The sequence below is a fragment of the Chlamydotis macqueenii genome, chromosome 16, assembly GCF_036417535.1.
Source record: "Chlamydotis macqueenii isolate bChlMac1 chromosome 16, bChlMac1.mat, whole genome shotgun sequence".
Lineage (NCBI taxonomy): Eukaryota > Metazoa > Chordata > Aves > Otidiformes > Otididae > Chlamydotis > Chlamydotis macqueenii.
The window spans coordinates 15,135,760-15,153,723 of record NC_141571.1 but is presented as its reverse complement, the minus strand read 5'-3'; the positions used below and the strand labels follow the sequence as shown (position 1 = coordinate 15,153,723).

At 45.1% G+C, this 17,964-nt stretch overlaps 1 protein-coding gene across 12 annotated transcripts in view; it reads right to left on the bottom strand.

The window, feature by feature from the left end:
- ZBTB46 (zinc finger and BTB domain containing 46) overlaps nucleotides 1-17,728 on the bottom strand; it is a 57,251-nt gene extending 39,523 nt beyond the window's left edge. For 2 of the 12 annotated variants that reach the window (XM_086760562.1, XM_086760563.1), the window contains exons 1-4: nucleotides 17,326-17,558; nucleotides 17,008-17,188; nucleotides 10,551-10,678; nucleotides 8,578-8,698 (exon numbers count right to left, since the gene is read on the bottom strand). In XM_086760562.1, the coding sequence (XP_086616688.1) occupies nucleotides 8,578-8,631 (54 nt within the window). In that variant the 5' untranslated portion in view covers nucleotides 8,632-8,698; nucleotides 10,551-10,678; nucleotides 17,008-17,188; nucleotides 17,326-17,558. Of the gene's footprint in view, nucleotides 1-8,577; nucleotides 8,699-10,550; nucleotides 10,679-11,376; nucleotides 11,505-11,524; nucleotides 11,804-17,007; nucleotides 17,231-17,325; nucleotides 17,559-17,635 lie in introns of those variants that run through there. The other 10 variants (XM_086760553.1, XM_086760557.1, XM_086760558.1 and 7 more) reach the window with 9 other exon arrangements.
- Nucleotides 17,729-17,964: the final 236 nt, after the last annotated feature.

The window sequence follows — 17,964 nt, the reverse complement described above, 5'->3', positions numbered from 1 at the left end:
TATTGAGGAGCACTCTGTAACACGATTTCCTCAAGGGAGCAAGCGTTATGTACAGCACACGGAGTAGCTGAAACCCTCCAACAGCAAAAGCCGATTGAAACCAGCGATTTCCCTCGCTATATTGCCGATGAGGGGCTATAAATACTGTTTTCAAGCCAGAAAAGCGACAGGCAAATCCAAGACCAGAGATCACAGAATTTTAAGTTCCCACCCAAACTAAACTAGCAATAGGTCAGAACTATGAAATTAATGGTATCTGAAGCTCACCTACTTGTAATCACAGTATTCTAAACTTTACAGTAAAATGTTGTATTTCCTCGGCTTTACATCTCCAAGTTCACCCCACAACCATCCTAAGACCCTGAGTAGAGAAACTCTAATATAATCACCTAAACATTGATGTTTAGAAAGGATGCTCATGACCAAAATAACAAAGCATCCATCAGGCTGATAAGAATTCACAGGACTTTTGATCACCTTCCACAAAATTTGGCAGTACGCCCCTAAAAAAGGCTAGTTAGGGTCAGTAGCATGGCAGAGACCCATATCTCGTAAGTTAGGCCCAAAATTATCCTCCTTACACACCAAAACGGGGAAAAAAGGTCTTAAACATGGATATATTGACAGCAGTCAGTGGCGCTAATACTTGCAGATTGGATTTTGTCCTGCCTGCAAAGTACAAACACGGGAGAAGTAAAACACGAACACGGACGAGCGCGCGCACATTCCTCGCGGCGCTCAGCAGGTCACTCCTCCACGCAGCCGAATCCGTTGTCCGCTCAGCATCACCGAGAACTCCCCGCCCTCCGCCTCCCCCGGCAACCACTGCCACCAGGCATCTCAGCCGAGATCACTTCACCCTCACAACACACGAGGTGTTACGGATGGACGCCGGCAGCACCCGAACAGAGCGATGAAGCACTCTCCGCGACACCGTACCTCAGCAGTTGCTACCTTTGCAACTCCACACTCGCCTTCGCTGCCCCAGCCTCACAAATTCCTTGACGTTAATTTCTGTCACTTTTTTCTAGCTTGTAACACTTATTTGGAACTTACTTGGTAAGATTTATACACCAGGTAACAACGGTTTAACGGTCCAACTAATTAAGAGCACCGAGCTGCCACACAGCATGAAGGGTATCTGCTCCTCTCTCTCAAAAACTTTGATTTGTTCCAATAGGAGAAGCTCCAACTGTAAAACTGATACATGGGCCCACACATCAACACAGAGCTGTAAAATGGGTACGTGCTGACAAGACCAAATTCCCAATGTAACCATGGGCCGGCGCGCACACCAGAAGCCTGGGTTTAGGCTGCTGGTGCTTGCTGATAAAATCAAAACCACTCTGCTTCTGAGATCTTACGGTCCCGAAGCGTACACAGTTAAACGTAAGCGCAGTGAGGAGGCTGATGCGAGCCTGCAGCCGCTTGTACCGTACATCAGGTTCAAACACACCTTCGGTCCCGTCTCTTCAGCCCGGCTCGCAGCAGCGGGCAGTCCCAGGACTGACACATGCAAGCGGGTTTCCTGTACCGCAGAATACAGATCCGTAAGACCCCTGCCCCTTCCCCTGGTCTGCGCCATTATCATCACCTACAGGAGCAAAACTGCTAGTTTAGGCAGCACCATCGGCGAGAAAACCACCTCAGCCCCCAGAACACGCGAGACACGCAGGATCTGACCTTTCCTCTGGAGAGCCACCTGATGATTCGAAAGTTCACGTCAGGGAAGATTGCCTGCACAAGCTTCCCCAGTTCCGCAAGAACGGAGCTGTCTCGTCGGCAGCCTCAGAAATGCTGATTTGCAAGACCAGCTGGTCCCTGATCATTGTGAAGCATTTGCTTCCCTCAAGAGAGGAAGGACCATCTTCCTTCCTGCAACACAAACAGGCTGAGCTGGTGTTCATCTATATCCAATCCACACAGCTTTTCTACAGAATTAGGCACAGAATGCACAGAGAAGCTGACTTTTTTTTAAATTTGAACTAGAAGAAGTCAACAAAAGCGCAGCTTTACGCTATCTGAATGACACTACCTATTTACCATTGAAATCTGCCTGGAGGCCTCAAATCAAATTCTCACACAGAAGCCATCTCCATCTCCAATAAATGAAATAAATAAATAAAACTGAAACCGAGAATCGGAGTTGGGGAGCAAGGTGGAAGGAAAAAAAAAAGCCTAAAAAAGGAGAGAATTGATTTTTCAAGTGTTTGGCCTGAAAAGGCTGTGACGGAACGAGCCAGCAGCCAGCACAGCAGCTCTCTAACCCCGGCTCTGAAGGTGGCTGCCACCGCTTCCCAACATCTTTGTGTTTGAGAGAACCACCTCTTAAGGCAGAATGACAGTTCAGTTTTGTCTTTATTCCAGAAACCACTACTGCATCTACTTTTAGGAGCTGAAGAGTCAGCTTAGTCCCCTCAGGAAATACAAATTGCCACATAGGATAAAGTGAGTTGTCCATCACCAATCCTGTCTTCAACAGCTGCCATATCCACAGGACCCAAGGCAAGACGCAAGAAAAACCTCACAGCACACAACCATGACACGATCGGAAGGTTTCAGCTATGGCATTTCCTTTTGCTGTTCCTTCATGGGTACAGAATCATAGAACGGTTTGGGTGGGAAGGGACCGTTAAAGCCCACCCAGCCCAACCCCCTGCACGGAGCAGGGACATCTCCAACCGGATCAGGTTGCTCAGAGCCCCGGCCAACCTGGTCTGGAATGTTTCCGGGGATGGGGCATCCACTGCCTCTCTGGGTGACCTGGGCCAGTGCTCCACCGCCCTCAGCGTAAAAATTTTTTTCCTAATATCCAGTCTGAATCTGCCTCCCTCTATTTTGAAACCACTACCCCTCGTCGTGTCACACCAGGCCCTGCTGAAGAGTCTCTCCCCACCTTTCCTGCAGCCCCCTTTGGGCACTGGGAGCCGCTCTCAGGTCTCCCCGGAGCCTCCTCTTCTCCAGGCTGAACAGCCCCAGCTCTCTCAGCCTGGCCTCACAGGAGGTCAAAAACAGAAGCACTGTAAGAATCATCACCTTTTTCCTAGGAGAGGTATAAAAATCCATATTCCAAGACATCAACTCCCTGGAATTGTTTGGGGAAGCGGGGAGGAGAAATCTCCTGCAAGGATAATTTTCTCTTCCTCAATTTAATACCGAAAGGCATCAGGAATATTTGTCAATGTCTTCATCTGCTTTTGTGAATTTATGCAACAACAGCTTTTCTTCTCTAGTGTTTTTCACCTGGAAATTACACCGATTCCTTGAGACTTTATTTCTTTACTATTTCACACATTTATTCAGCTTAGTTCAGTGGGCTGGGTTACCCCTCGGTGTTGATAGCAGTCTATTTTAGATACACTTCGTCTTTTCTTCAAGCTGCCTACGGCAGAAACCCAGATTAAAATATTTATCTCTTGCTACCTGTGGTTTAGGCTGGACCAGTATGAGGTTCAGGCATTGACTAACCTGGTGCTTCTTACAGATGAAGCACTTGCTAGCCTCTTCATGAAACAGCTTTTTTTCTGACTTTATTTTCTATCGAGGGACTTTTACTAAACACACACACATTAAAAAAAAATAAAACCAAACCACTATATAAGATTCCTTACTGGCCTCCCTCCCACCCACCAAGCTCTTGACAGAAGACACCCTTCGGGCAAGCCACGGATGAACAAAAGCGTGTCACTACAGTAAGGTCACACAGTCCTGGTGTCTCACTTGCCCACATTTCCAAGGACACTGGGGACAAAAGCAGAAGATTGGTAGGTACCTCTTGGACAAGAAAGCAAAAATATCTGGCGTTCTAAAATATAATGAAAACAAGAAAACAAAGTAAAAACAATGAGAATACACATTCCTCTCTGCAAAGGGAAGACAACTTGCCCTTGTTCCAAAGTACTTTAAGTGTAAAGAGACAGAGAGATGGACGGGGAGGGTGCCCAGCACAGCGAGCAGTACCCTTCCCGCTGACAGGCGGGCGCGTTACAGCACCTTCGAGTACACAGGCAGCGACGTGGAGACTCCCGTGTTCGCTCTCATCAATGAAACCCAATGTCTTCCAAACCAGCAGTTATTGTAGATGTCTTGATCTTCCCCTGTCTAAAGGTCTGCTACCTTACAGACATTGTTCCACATTCAACATTTGTCACAGCTTTGTACCTTTTAAATGAGAGGTCTTTGGGGGAGAAAATTAAATATGCCTCAAATTCAGAGGAATTAATTAGTTTTCTGTCTATCCATGTCAAACCAGAACATCCGTTTAATGCCGAGGATCACCAGGGAATTACTCCAAGTTAAATTTAAGGCAATTTGCTAGTAGTTAAAAATTCAGGAAGCTTCAAAACCCTGTGCTCTTGTTTTCCAGTTTTTCATGCTCTTTTGTGGCTTGGTGGTGGTGATTTTTTTTCCCTTTTCCTGGTTACAATATTTATCCCCACTTAAAAAATGTTGTGGAAAGATTTGTTCAGAAAAGCAGTACCCTTCAAACTTCCAGTGCAAGCATGGTAAAGATGGAATAAACCATGGAGATTTTTTAGAAACAGACCCCAAAGATCAGTGATATGTTTCTTGGTTTATCTCAGGTTTTTTTAATACACTGTGTCGTAGTTTAGCCCTGCTCAGGACCAGACTATGCAGTCTCTCTCTCACTCCTCCCACACTCCAAGAGAACAGGGAGAGATAATATAAGGAAAAAAAAGGCTCGAGGTTTGAGATAAGGACAGGGAGAAATCCTTGAAGATACCGTTACGGGCAAAATAGCCTCGACATGGGGAAAACTATTCATTTATTACTAAAACCAAAGCAGGATAATGAGAAAGAGAACAAGATAACCTCCCTCCACCCCTCCCTCTTCCCAGGCTTAACATTATCTCTACCTCCTTCCCCCTGCAAGGGGCACAGGGGGGAAGAGGGAATGGGGGCTGCGGTCAGTTCATCACACATTGCTTTATGCAGCTCCTTCCTCCTCGGGGGAAGAACTCCTCACATTCCTCCCCTGCTCCGTCATGGGGTCCCTCCCACGGGCTGCAGTCCTTTGTGAAACTGCTCCGGCGTGGGTCATCTCTTCAAGGGGTGCAGCCCCTCCAGAGTTGGGCCCAGGCGGCCAGAGGGCGAGGCCTGCAAGGCCCACAAGGCTCGCACCTCCCCCTCTCTGCTTCTTCACTTTTTTTTTTTTTTTAAATTATTATTATTATTCTCCCCTTCTTAAATACGTTATCACAGAGGCGTTATCAAGGAACACTTTGCTACCAACTGGCTCCACCCTGGCCAGTGCCGAGTCCACTGAACAAAGGGGAAACAGCTTCTGGAAGCTTCTTACAGAAGCCACCACCGCAGCCCCCCCCCACTAAATAAAACCAGAACACACTGAAGGATTTCAAAGTTGAGCACCTACTAAAATCCTTTAGGCCTGGGCCTGCGATGACAGCACATGGCCACAACACAGCTTTCCAAGAAGCCAATGAACCATGAAAGTGCATCTGTAGATTTTCCACAAAATAAATCGTACAAGATCAGGCTTTCTCCACAAGTCAATTTGCAGACAGTACAGCAATTCAAGTCTATTGCTTTTCCACAAATAACTAAAATTAAAAAAAAATTTGTCCCTAAACAAGCAACACTTGCATGTAACAGCAAAAAGAACAAAACATGAGCAGATTTAAAAATCAATTTCATGCAAAGTTCTGCCAAGATACAAGCCAGCTTTTTATTTTTCATGCTGTTAAAAACTTGGTCTTAAAGTCAGCATTAATAATTTGTATACTCTGTAACCCTAGCTAGAATGAGCCTAGTTCTACAACTATAGCATCTATGAAAACTGTTTATTTTGCACTACCAGTACAGTTATTTGAACATGAAAGTATCACCTGATGGCATAAGAAGAGTCTAAATAAACATAACCTTCACCTAATGTTGGAAAGGTTTTAAAAAGAGTAACCAGTAGTACTTACAAAGCCATCCTCTCAGCGTACGTACCCATAAAAAGTCTCCCGACCAGAATCTTAACACCAGTAAAATTAAGGGGTATAAACTTGCTGCTTCCAAAACTCAGTGCGTTATTTGAATTTTGACAAAAAGCCACAGACAAGAAATGGAGTACACAGATGAAAGCCTCTACAGTACAGTCCCCTGGGAAATAGCAGGGACAAAAATAAACTCCCTTCTCTTAGAAGGAAAACAGGAAAAAAGAAAAAAAAAAAAAAAAAAAAAGACTAGAGGGGTTTTTCAGGTTTTTGTTGTTGATAGGGTTTTTGTTTGTTTGTTTACTTTTTGCTCTCAGAATATAAGTGAACCAAAGATTTAAATTACATGACATTTAGTCTGTTACGATTTTCTTAAGGTTTGTCTACACCTAACGCTAAGGACACAGCAACAGAACACCAAAATCTTCACAGCACTCCTCCACCAGCTACTCTGTGCTCCCTAGAGAAAACATGCCAACTGGAATTTAACCAAAAATGTGTTGTTTCCTCCCCCCTCTCCCTTCAGAGAAAAGTAAAAACAGATTAAGGAAGAACTCAAATTCACTCCAATGGTTTATTATACGAAAAACCAACAAACACGCCCTACTTCCCTGCTTCCCCTGTGTCCTGTCCATGCCTCCACTCCCAAGACATTCCAACATTTTCTGAATTCCTCTGCAAAGGAGCTCCGTAAGGTGAGATTGGGCTCAAAACGCCTCCTTGCACAACCAGAGTGTATACGAGTTTCACTTTTATCCAATGAAAGACAACAGAAATGCACAGGATTCCTCCTGTCCATGTGCCCTGCGCTGAAAAGAACGGAGAACAAAAAAATCCCAACGCAACCTTGGCAACTGAAAAGGACAGTACCTTATACTCCTAAATACTTATTCTCCTAAATGAGAGAAAAAGCGGAAGACTTGGGATATTAACGGATGATAACTCCCTGCAAAGACACCACTCATGAGCTTTACAAGTACAAGTCTCCAGAAGGAAAGTGTTTTCTCATGCGTTTGAAGAAGAGTTTTAATTTCTTGACACTAGATACCCCCAAATTATATACGTATGCTCAGCGTTGTTCAAAGTAGATGCAAGTAAAAGCTAACGAAAATGAACAGTTGCCAAAAGAAAGGAAACCCTTCTACCCTGTTCTGCTCCATGAAACGATCATTTGTTGTTTAAGTTGGTCATTCCAACCACAACTCTGAATGCAAAGAGAAAGAGGCAGATGTTTGTAAACAGACCAAAGCAGACCCTTGGGCCAAAGAGGTTACTCACAACTCAGGGTTTCGTGAAAACAGCAGAGTACCACTTTTCCCTTATGTCTGGGGACGAGAATGTTTAAGTACAGCCCAACAGTGCACGTTCACTCTTATGGGCTAGGAGTCACAGGAAGAAAATAAAAGCTTCATCATTCAGTTTGATAAATATTATAGAGTTACAGAAAAGGCAGGAATTTGGGAGGCAAACGATTTTTCAGTGAACTTAAAAAACCCCAAACTAGTTATATTTTTATTATTAGATTTGAGAGACGCACTCAATTCTCAATGATTGTGGGGGGGAAAAAAAACCAAAACAAAACAACACAAGCACCTACCAGTGTCTAATCAGAATCTGCCTGATGAGGATTCAGTAAAATTTCTCCAATTTCAAGTCAATGCTACCCATCAGCGCCAGCATCAAAACTACATCTCTGTTCAGCATCTCTGCAGTAGTTACAATACAGAAAGTCCACAAGTAAAGTTCAAGCAGCAGCAGCAGGGCAAGCATTGCACCTTCAGCAGCTGTCGCACACCGGCAGGGAAATCACGCGCTCCAACCGCCAGTTCTCAGGGCGTGCAAAGAGAGCTCGGCTCCCCGTCTGTCCAGCTCAGATTTACTCAGGAAATACAAAACATTTCAGACCAGACTGGGAGTTTACAATTGCTTCTACCAGGAAAACGCATAGATCCAAGTGCAATGAGGAGTTTAAAAAAGGCCAGTTTCAGAAAAAAGACATGCAAAACACTACACATTTCCGGTCACTCATATCAGCAAAGCTTCGTTTCTGCAACCCAAACACGAACCACCAGCAAAACCTAACTCCAGTAAGCAGAACACATAATAACAGGGAGCTACCGTTAAACATTTTACTCTCTGTACTCTAAAACTTCAAACCAGAGATGTGGCTTTGGCCTTTGACCTGTCGAACCGTCTACCTGATGTTACGGGGCAGAAGCCGGACACTACAAAAGTGCAACCAAAGGACGGGGTTTCTGAAGGTAGCTTAGAAAAATCCATTTGTTAACCTTCAGTAACTCTGACAGCGCATGGAGAATTTCAAGAGAAAACCAGGTCTGAAAACGAAAGCTAAGGGAAAAAAGCTTCCAGATTATGGAAGGAGGACAATTAGAAATTAGAATTAAAAATTTAGAAACTCCAAAGTTAAAAATAGGAGGGAAAACAAATACAAAGACAAAAAAAAAAACAACAGGAAAGACCAGAGATTTACATTTTGCTATAGTGTTCTTAAAGTAAAAAGCAGTGAAGAGATGTTTAGTGATTTTGCTGGAGAAAGCAAGCAAACTTTAATATTTAAATTTAAAAAAAAAAATCCAAGACAGTTACTTCTTACCAGTAACAAACTGGGTTCCAGGTCTAGCGTTTCTCCTGCACCAGCTGAGGACATCAACGGCCCCAGGGCAGCACAGGTAGTGCACTGTTCCGCGACCTCCCGACAGCACTGGTGTGAGCTGCTGTAGGAGAAAGCCAGAACTCCGTTAAAACACAAAGCCAGAAGTTGTTATTACCATTAAACTCCCAGACTATCGCTGTATCACTGAACAACAGCGGTGCATCTTGAGTCCTCTCCCTCCAAACTCACAGTTTTGACGCCCCTACGTATGAGCTAACGAACCCCCCAGGCAGGTGAACTCAAAGCATACCAATACAGTGCGGGTAATTAAAGCCTGGTTACCTTTTTACAGTAATACAAACAAGAGTTACTTCTTAAAGTATGGGAAAAAAAAAGTCTAATTTTAGATACTGAAACTTCAAACAGATCCTTGAAACAACAGTGCTTCCTGTTTGGTAGCTTTTCAAAACATTCTCACTTTAATGACTTCTTTAAGAGACATTTGTGGCCTGAAGGACACTAATTCACCTTATCTGACCTATAAAACACTGAGGTTAAAAAGCTACCAATGCAACTCCTGAAAATAAATAAATAAATAAATAGATCAAGTTTGCAATGGAATATTCAAGAGAATTTCCTCTTGAAATGTTTAATGGGTCAGTTTCTACTGGCTGATGCCACCTGAGGTTAAGAGACTAAACAATCCCAAGATTTTGAAAATTCTGTGTAAAATGTAGATACTTAGGTACAGTAAGGCATATTCACAGACCGATTTCTCAGATAAAATATTAACATCTGTGATTAAAATGTATAAGGAATCGGAATAGCTCATCTACACAAAGGTATTTCATCTGTGAGGGCACATCCACTACAACTATCATCTCGTACACCTGGCTTTCCTTAAACAAAAGACACTGTTTTCCTCAGAGTAACATTCACTACACCCACAACATTTAACTTCAACTAAAACTTCAAACTATACATTTTTCAGAACTTTATACTGTTTATCTACTGTTAGTCATCACAGCCAAATATTTGCCCCATATTTCTGATCTCTGCGTTTCACACATCTTCAATATACAGATTAGCGCTCCTAAGGAAAATAAGCTGTAAATCAATACTGCTGATTTCAAGACTGACCTTCTGTAGTAACAGACTGTGAAAGAAAACATGGGAAGATAAAAATTAAGCAAGCTTTTCCAATACAAACTGATGTCATTATAAACGGTGAAATAACAGATCTCATAAACAAATGAAGTAAGAAGGAAAATCCAAGCATTCTTAGGGCAACAAGCAGAACTGTGAAAATCCTGAAAACAAATACGACCCAACTGAAGCAAATACCACAGAATTCGTTCTCCATTTCTATTTCAGGCTGCCAAGTCTCCCCTTTCTCTAGTTCTGACTGCTTCTCCGTAGCAATCGCTTTGGCTAGTGCTTTCTAGTCCTGTTATTTAGACAGTTTAAAAAAATTAAAATGGGGAACTGAGGGAGCCAGACCAACACAGAGACATGGGAAATCACCTTGTTAGCAAAGTGTAACAGTAATACGTATTTTCGTGTATTTTTGTTAGTGTCAAGACTCTCATTTGCACCGCTGTCCCAGAGCCACCAAAGCAGCCAGAATCGTCCTGTAAGAACAGTAAAGCCGAGACCTACACTGTTTTGCGCTGCTCTGCATTTTCTCTTCTTGCTTTGAGCTCCGCACCTGTTTTCCCCTTCTGACCGCACAGAAGCGAACCAAGTGACCATGATTAATGGAGGCACCTCTACCACAGGGCAGCAGCAGAATAACAGCCAGGAGTGTTTCTTCAGCTTTTGCAGTCGGGTAAGATTCCTAACCGACCCTTTGTTATCAACCTTAAGTCAAATTTCATAAAGAACTGCAAGTCCTCGCGGCAATGTTATCTCCAGCCACTCTTTCTGTTTCCCTTACCACATCACACAAACATCTTCAAATGCTGCGAACTTACCAAGATTTGAAAATGTTTCCTGTTAGCAAAAATAAACGTCACAGTGTTTCACAGCTGGATAGTGCATGTTTTGATGAGTAGAGGAGAACGGTCTCTAGCAACAAGCTCCAAGAGGTTCATCACATGTCCTGTATTTGGGAGTGGAAAGAATAGAAGGCAAAAATTAAAATCTAAACTGCAACTTAATACAAAAAACCTTCAGTGTCACATAACTACAAGCAACAGTTAAAACAACTGTACATTTACAACACTGTTTGCCATTTCCAACAAGAAATATTCTGAAATATTTCTATAATTAAACATATGAGAAGAATTCTTTAGCCCTTAAGTTAAAGAAAGAGTTTAACATACAAATTTTAAGACTCTTAGCAACTTCTGACTGTGCTTCCAGAGAGCGGTGCTTCAAAGAGGTCACCATAAAAAAAAAAAAAAAACAAAAACCCCAGTACTCTGTATGAGGATTTGAAACAGTTTTAACAACACTGTTTGTTCTAGTTAAGATCATAAAGTTTCAGTTAAGGTTTCTGTGACACTTGCCATCCACACACTTTAAATGGGGTTAGTATCAATCTAACCTCATAGTTACAGTGATTCCCCTCCAAACCGAAATATTTGCCTACGGTTACAGAAAAATTATGTGCCCACATTAAATAAAAGTAAGATATTTGAGTTCTATTCCCACCCAACTCGACTGAATCACAGCCTTCAGAAGCCAGTGTCACCCTCAAGCTGAAGAACAGCGTGCAAAGCAGTTCGTTCCTCTTACAAGATTTTAAAATTTTGAAAGAAAGAAAAACCACAAAGATACAGAAAAAGATGCCAATACCTAACAGAGGCAAAATTTTTATTTTCCACGCCCGTAAAAGCTACGCAGCCCGAAATACAATGTTCCAGCTGGTAACAATCTGCTAATCCAACAGGATGCACCTTTCCCACAGGGCAGTAGGTGCACGCTCCCCGCTCCAAACGCTTACTTGCAGGAATATTTCCACTGCGCTCTGCATTTCCTCTGCATTTCCCTTATTCATTTCCCCACAACTTCCAGCCCTGCCCACGAGCCCATCTCAGCTCCATCACGTTGCTGGTATCATTCCCCCACTTTTGATCTCCGTGCTCTCTCATCTGGTCGCATCCAGAGGAGAACAGATCCAGCAGCACCCATGCGACGGAGCTCGCGGAACGCAGCGATCATACGGGAGAGCTAGCCAGCGCTTAAAAAGCAAGTATCTTACAGGGTGCCAGGCTTGAGAAGTCTGGTGATATTAAAAAAAAAAAAAAAAATCTATAAGAACTTGGCTACAGATATATCTGCTACAGTACCAGTGAAGATGAAAAAACACCCTGAAAAAATCCAAATGCCTGTGGCTAGTATGACACTTACCTGTCCAAGCGCCATTAACTCCTACAAGACCTTAAGCTTCCACTTAAAAGAAAAAAAGTCACAAAAGTAATCTAGGCAAAAAGACTTTGTCCTTGTCCATCTTTTAGAAAAAAAAAAAAAACCAACCAAAAAAACACAACATAAAAAGCACCCAAAAAAAAAAAAAAAAAAAAAGAGGATTAAAGAACTGCAAGCACATCACACTGGGAATTGCCCTGAAGAACGGTTCCCCCCAAACTTTCTCACTGGTTTTTGGCTTTTTAACTAGGGGATCTTTGCGAAAGTTCCCAAGCTCAGTACGTAAAAAGGGAGGGAGCCAGAGAAGGAGGAAGAATCATGAGGTAATTTTTAAAGAGAAGTACAGCAGTGGGAGGAACCAAGGGAAAGAGCACCTAGGAGATAGAAAAGACACATAGGGAGTTGGGAATAATCCAAGAGTGAAAAAGAAATCAACCAGTGCAAAACTAAAGACAACATACGAGGTGCTCTGTGAACAATCCAATTGCGCCTGTGTGACTCGTGGCACCAGCACTTAGTGCCCCGGGTAAGTATCCCTGTCTACTTTTTAGTATAAATCTCATAATCCATATTTGATCAACCAGATTTGAAGAAGAAAAAAAAAAAAAAAAAAAAAAAAAAAGAAGTGGAGTGAAGCCAAGAAGGATCCAGCGGGAATGAGAAGGAAGTCAATAAGCCAGTTTTATATTTAGCCGCCGCCTCATTCCCCAACGCTACCGCGGCAGGGCTGTCAGTGCCGCATCCCCACTGCCGCCTTTATCAGCACTCCACCCGGCCGGGCTCGGGTTGGGGTATTTTAAGCGCCTCACGGCTACTACAGACCATGGATTCTTCTCTTCCAGAGCACGGTTTGGGCACTAGTCAGGAAGGTATTTCCTCCGGCGGTGTATTAGTGCAAAAAGTGCAGGTTTTGTTTAACCCTTTCCTCAAAGAGAGCGAGCTCACAGCCTGAAATAACGACTTTCTGCAAAGTTGTTCAGCAGAGGGTGAGAAATACCAGAAAGCAAACTCACTGGGATGGAATAAGCAGTTTGTTTAACACATGAGGAGGAAATAATTAGGAAAGATAACTAGGTATTTAAGTGCACGCAGGTATAAACATATTCCTTAACACGTAAAACCCCACTCACTTTTCCAAGTATGGTTCTTCAGCAGCTAAGTTCCCAGCACACACACTGACGTTGCTACCCAATTTATTTTGATCCATACACAAGCTAGTAGCCGTGTTTGCAGAATATTTCTGATTGCCTCCCTCCATCACAGGAGACCCCAACTCAGTTTTACTCCAACGCAAATGCTAGGCAACTTCCAACAGCTGCAGAACGTTCCTCTTCCCCAGCGCACACGCAAGCCAAACGGCTAACGGGACAGAAGGGATCCCCGCTGCGCGGGCTGGAAGGAAAGTGAGCCCCATCCCCAAAAACAAGGCAAGAAGGTGAGTTTCAGCTCTAACTCGGCGTCTACCTGTTACACATACACCCTTACCTACGCGCAACAGAACACCGCGAAGTGGAACGCATTTCCATCTAATTAGAATTACTGCCCAGGATCCCGTCCTGCCTGCGAAGCACTCGGAAAGCGATTCAAAACCAACATTTCAAGAGAAGCCAAAACACAAGCGGACGTTTCTTAAATACATGGGTATGAAAGAAAGTTAAAGCAACTGTTCAGAAAATAACTGCACCACAGCTAACTTGGTAAGGGACAGAAAACCCCACCCACGAGCCTCTGAGCTCCGCCGTACCGAGCAGGAAATTCAGCGAGGATTTCAGGCTAGTCTGCATTTATGAAGAATAAGCGGTTTTTAGCACAACCATGATTTTTCATCAGTATAATACAGGATGTTTTGGAAAAGCCGAGTAAAATCCGGCTCCCGTGTTTCAGAGGAGGGGAGAAGCAGGTACAACACCAGAAGGCTCACTCGACAGCGATGGGATGGGAACTGAATCCCAAGCAGCGATCCCTGTGAACTGGACATCGCTGTGCATCCAAACACACCGCAGCACAACCGTACTGCCCATCGAAACCAAAACTCCTCAGGGAGGACTTCACTAGTTTCACTAGGCGATAAAAGTGAAGTTCTGAAGCAAGAAATTTTAACGCCGCAGTCCTGACAGCGTCATCGTACTTGACTGAAATGTCCTAAAAACGCAGGCGGAGATCCTCAGGCAAGGAGGAAGAGCACAGTACCTCACGCAGCCCAAACACCTCCTCCCTCTGTCCCACAGCCGTGGCAGGTCCTCGTACCCTCGCCTAACGCGACCCCTGCTATCTACACACAACCCCCCAGCACGCTCGCTTTCCCTATCCGGACATTTCTAAGCTTCAAATATCACACGCGTGAAACACAGGTAAGCCACACACTTAGGAATATTCAAGCCAGCCGTAAGGCAGGAGCAAAACATAAACACAAATATTAATAATTAACAAATATTAATCCTTCCGTGCCAAGTGTCAGAATTTTCTAGGGTAACGCTCACAGCCAGGAATGGGCACGAACCGCCGGCTCCTGGGAATTGCAACGCGCGTGTGGGATAACCATTACAGCTGCAGGTAGCTCCTCGAAGGCTTAAACTAAGCCCTCTCTTCGCCCTTTTGTTTGCCCGTTAAACTAAGCACACAGGAGCAAGGAAAAGCCCTGCGTATGCTTTTCCCCAATTTAGGGGGAGCGTAGAGAGCGTTACAGAGCGCTCTGGAGCAGCCAGCAAAACCGGCAAGAACATTAAGGGAAAAATGTCCTGGGAAAGGGTGAGCTGTTTATGAAGTAATTCTGCTCTGAAAGCAAGCAGCAGCAGCTTGGACGGGGTGTCAGCCTGCCGCTGCGCTGCTGGGAGGACAGGAAACTTTGCTTAGAAACTTCAAAAAACACATATCTAAAACAAAAAAAATAAAAATTCACACAAGTGGATAGCGAAGACAAAAAGAATACGCTCAGCCTCAGCAACACAACGCGCTGCGGGGGGAAAGCAGGCGTATTAACAGTAAATAACGGATCTCACACACGAGGCGTTTTCCTTTTGACGGAGGACTGCTGGGGGGCGGGGGGGCTGCTAAACTAGTTTTCCTCTAAGCACTTCCAGTTATTAAAAAAAAAAAAAAAAAAAAATTCCTCTTGCGAAGAACATACCCACTGTTGTACAACTGTCCCAGAAAACAGAGACCACGGGGAGAAAGTGGCCCATTTTCTCCAGTCTCCAAGAACCCCGTGTACAGGTCATGTTTTCAGAGGCTCAACCCCTCGCTCTCCAGAATGAAACAGCACTTACAGTGCACGGCTGCACAGCCAGCGTTCGCTTTGTAACACCCCGCTTCTGGTACCGCACTAAAATTGACTCAGCTACACCAGAGCCAGCACACAGCCTCTGAAACAACCGCGAGAGAAGTTTAGCTGGGAGTGAGTTTCCCCCTCCTGGACAGGCTGCATCAAAAACAAAAGACGACTTTTCAGTTTCCGTTACAGTTATCGCACCGGCGTACCCAAACGAGCACTATTTTTCAGGAACGTACGACGGGGAGCTCCCCCAAATACCGTCTGTAGCTCTCCCTCCAGCCCACGGGGCCGGCTTCTCTACCCGTTTCTTGTCAGTTCCCAAAAAACACCTTAAAGCAATAATTTGTCACCACATGTTGAAAATATTGTGACTAATAATATACTCCACCCATTTTTCCATCACTAAGGATTTCAAAATATTAAACTTGACAAACAGTGACAGAAGCTAGAGGGAATTTAGAAGGGGAAAGTCAAGTCTTATTTCCAATTAAAAGATGCTATAAAAACATAAAATGTTCAAGCAAGGTATTGACAGAAGAAGAGCTGTTCTCTCACAGCAAGCTTCTTCCTCTAAATTAGGTTTCTCACTCTTCTTGGTTAACGCAGCTTTTCCTTTTAATCCTCACAGAAAAAAAAAAAAAAGAAAGAAAAAATACTCCCTCCCCTTTTTGAGAAAATACATTTAATGCATTAGTAGCAGGGCAGCTCCACGCACACGGAGAACCCACACTTGCCATAAATACTTGATCGAGTTCAAGAACCGAGACCTAGATCTGTATTACAGTGACTAGATGCTAAAAATGATGCCAGTGATGCAATTAAAATGCACGCAAGAACTTTGGTACAGGTGTCTACACCACCACTGTTTGCAAAACACATCTCCTAATTAGCATGGCTTTAAACAATGCTGATAATAATCCGCTCCTGCAAGGCTTGCCAAATGAATCATTGAGATTGCAAAATAAAAAGCATGAGGAATTCATTAAAGAGCCGTTAAACTCTCCTCTGTTTATCTTGCCTCTGTCAGGTGTAAAAATAAATAAATATGGGTTTTATCTCTGGATTTCTTCTGAACGCTCAGCTTCACAATAACGCGCCGGTGAAGAACCTCCTCAGGAGGTACCAAGCGTTTGGTTTTGTTTTTTTTTTTTCCTCTCCTCTGCTCTCCGTTTCAAAAGAGAAATCCTCCCACTATTACAGTCCTGAAAATCTGCTCCATTCTCTATTTGTCATCCGGGATTGAGTTATCAGACACTACTTGTATTACTTTGGGAACTGACATGTCTATTTACAGAGACACAAAGGCAATCCAGCAGCACAGCCCCGCTCTCACCAGCACCTTTCCCAGCACCTCTCCTTCCCCCCTCTGCCAAATTTTTACCAACACTTTCTTCTGGGGAGGGAGGAGGACGCCTCACTAGTTTCCCAGCATGACAGAAAACATTTCCAGCCACTTTTGCACTTGTTACAGCCTTATGAAAAATCACCTATATCCTCCCAAAGGAACAGCATTATTTCTTTTTTTTTTTGTTTGGTGGTGGGTTTTCCTTTTTTTTTTTTTTAAATAAAAAAGAGGGTCACTTCCCCCATTTCAGCCTGCAATTAAAATGGAGGCAAGGCCAGGCGATCTATGTCTGGCTTTAGGGGGAGACAATAACCCAAAACAGGCCTGGCTTTTAAAAAAAAAAAAAAAAAAAAAAAAAAAAAAAAAGAGAGAGAGGAGAGGGAGAAAGAGAGAGAGACAGGCAGAAAGAGAGAAATACAACATGCTTCACCAGTATTATTACCTCATCCCTTTTTCCAAGCAGTTTTGAACCACACTCCTGACAAACTCTTGGTCCAACTTGCACGGATGCTGGTTTTTGGGGGGCGGAAAGGGTTTTAAGGCAGGAGCCGGGCTCGAGCCTGGCGATTCGCGAGTGGAGCTGCTGGTAAAATGCCCCCTTGTCTCTTCTCCTCTCCCTTGAGCTGGGTGTTGACGCAGCAGAAATTACCAGCTGGAAAATTCCCCTTTTGGAGGTTACGGGGGGGGGTGAGGGGGGGGGCGGGCGGAGGAGGGAGGGGAGGGGAGGGCCGGGGGAGGGGGGTTAAACCCTGCCACTTACCAAGTTAAGCCATCCACCCACACCAAATAAGACATCGCGTCCCACGGACGGCACCGTGCCCCCCTCGGCGGGCGGGGAGGAGGGGCCGGGGGGCGATAACAACGCTGATCACAAATGAGGGGAAACGGGGGGGGGGGGGCTCCCCGCCGCCCCCCCCCCCCTTCCGCCCCCAGCGCTGCCCGCCTCGCCTCAGGGCGGCCGCGGGGATGGGGGCGGCCATGGCGACCCCCCCCTTCTTCTTCTTCCTCCTCCTCCTCCTCCTCCCTCCTCCTCCTCCTCCTCCGCTCGCCTCAGGGGGCGGCGCGCTTACCTGGGCCCCATGGAGGAGAGCGGGGTCTCGGAGCGGCCGGAGCTGTGGCTCCGTCGGTCACTCCGCGCCTCTCCTCCCGGGTGGGGTGGGGAGGGGAAGGGGGGAGGAGGGCGGAGGGGGGGGGAAAAGCCGGCGGAGAGGTGGGGGGGTGGGGGGGGAAGGGAGGGGGGTGGGCGCCCGGGCGCGCTCCCGCCGCTCCCTCGGGCGCGCGGGGCGCGAGCCCGCGGATTGGTGGGGGGGGGGGGGGGGGGGAGGCTGGTGGGCGGTGCCGCGCGGCGCGTGCCGGCGCTTTCCCCGCCCCTTCTCCCCCACTCTTCCCCTCCCCTCCC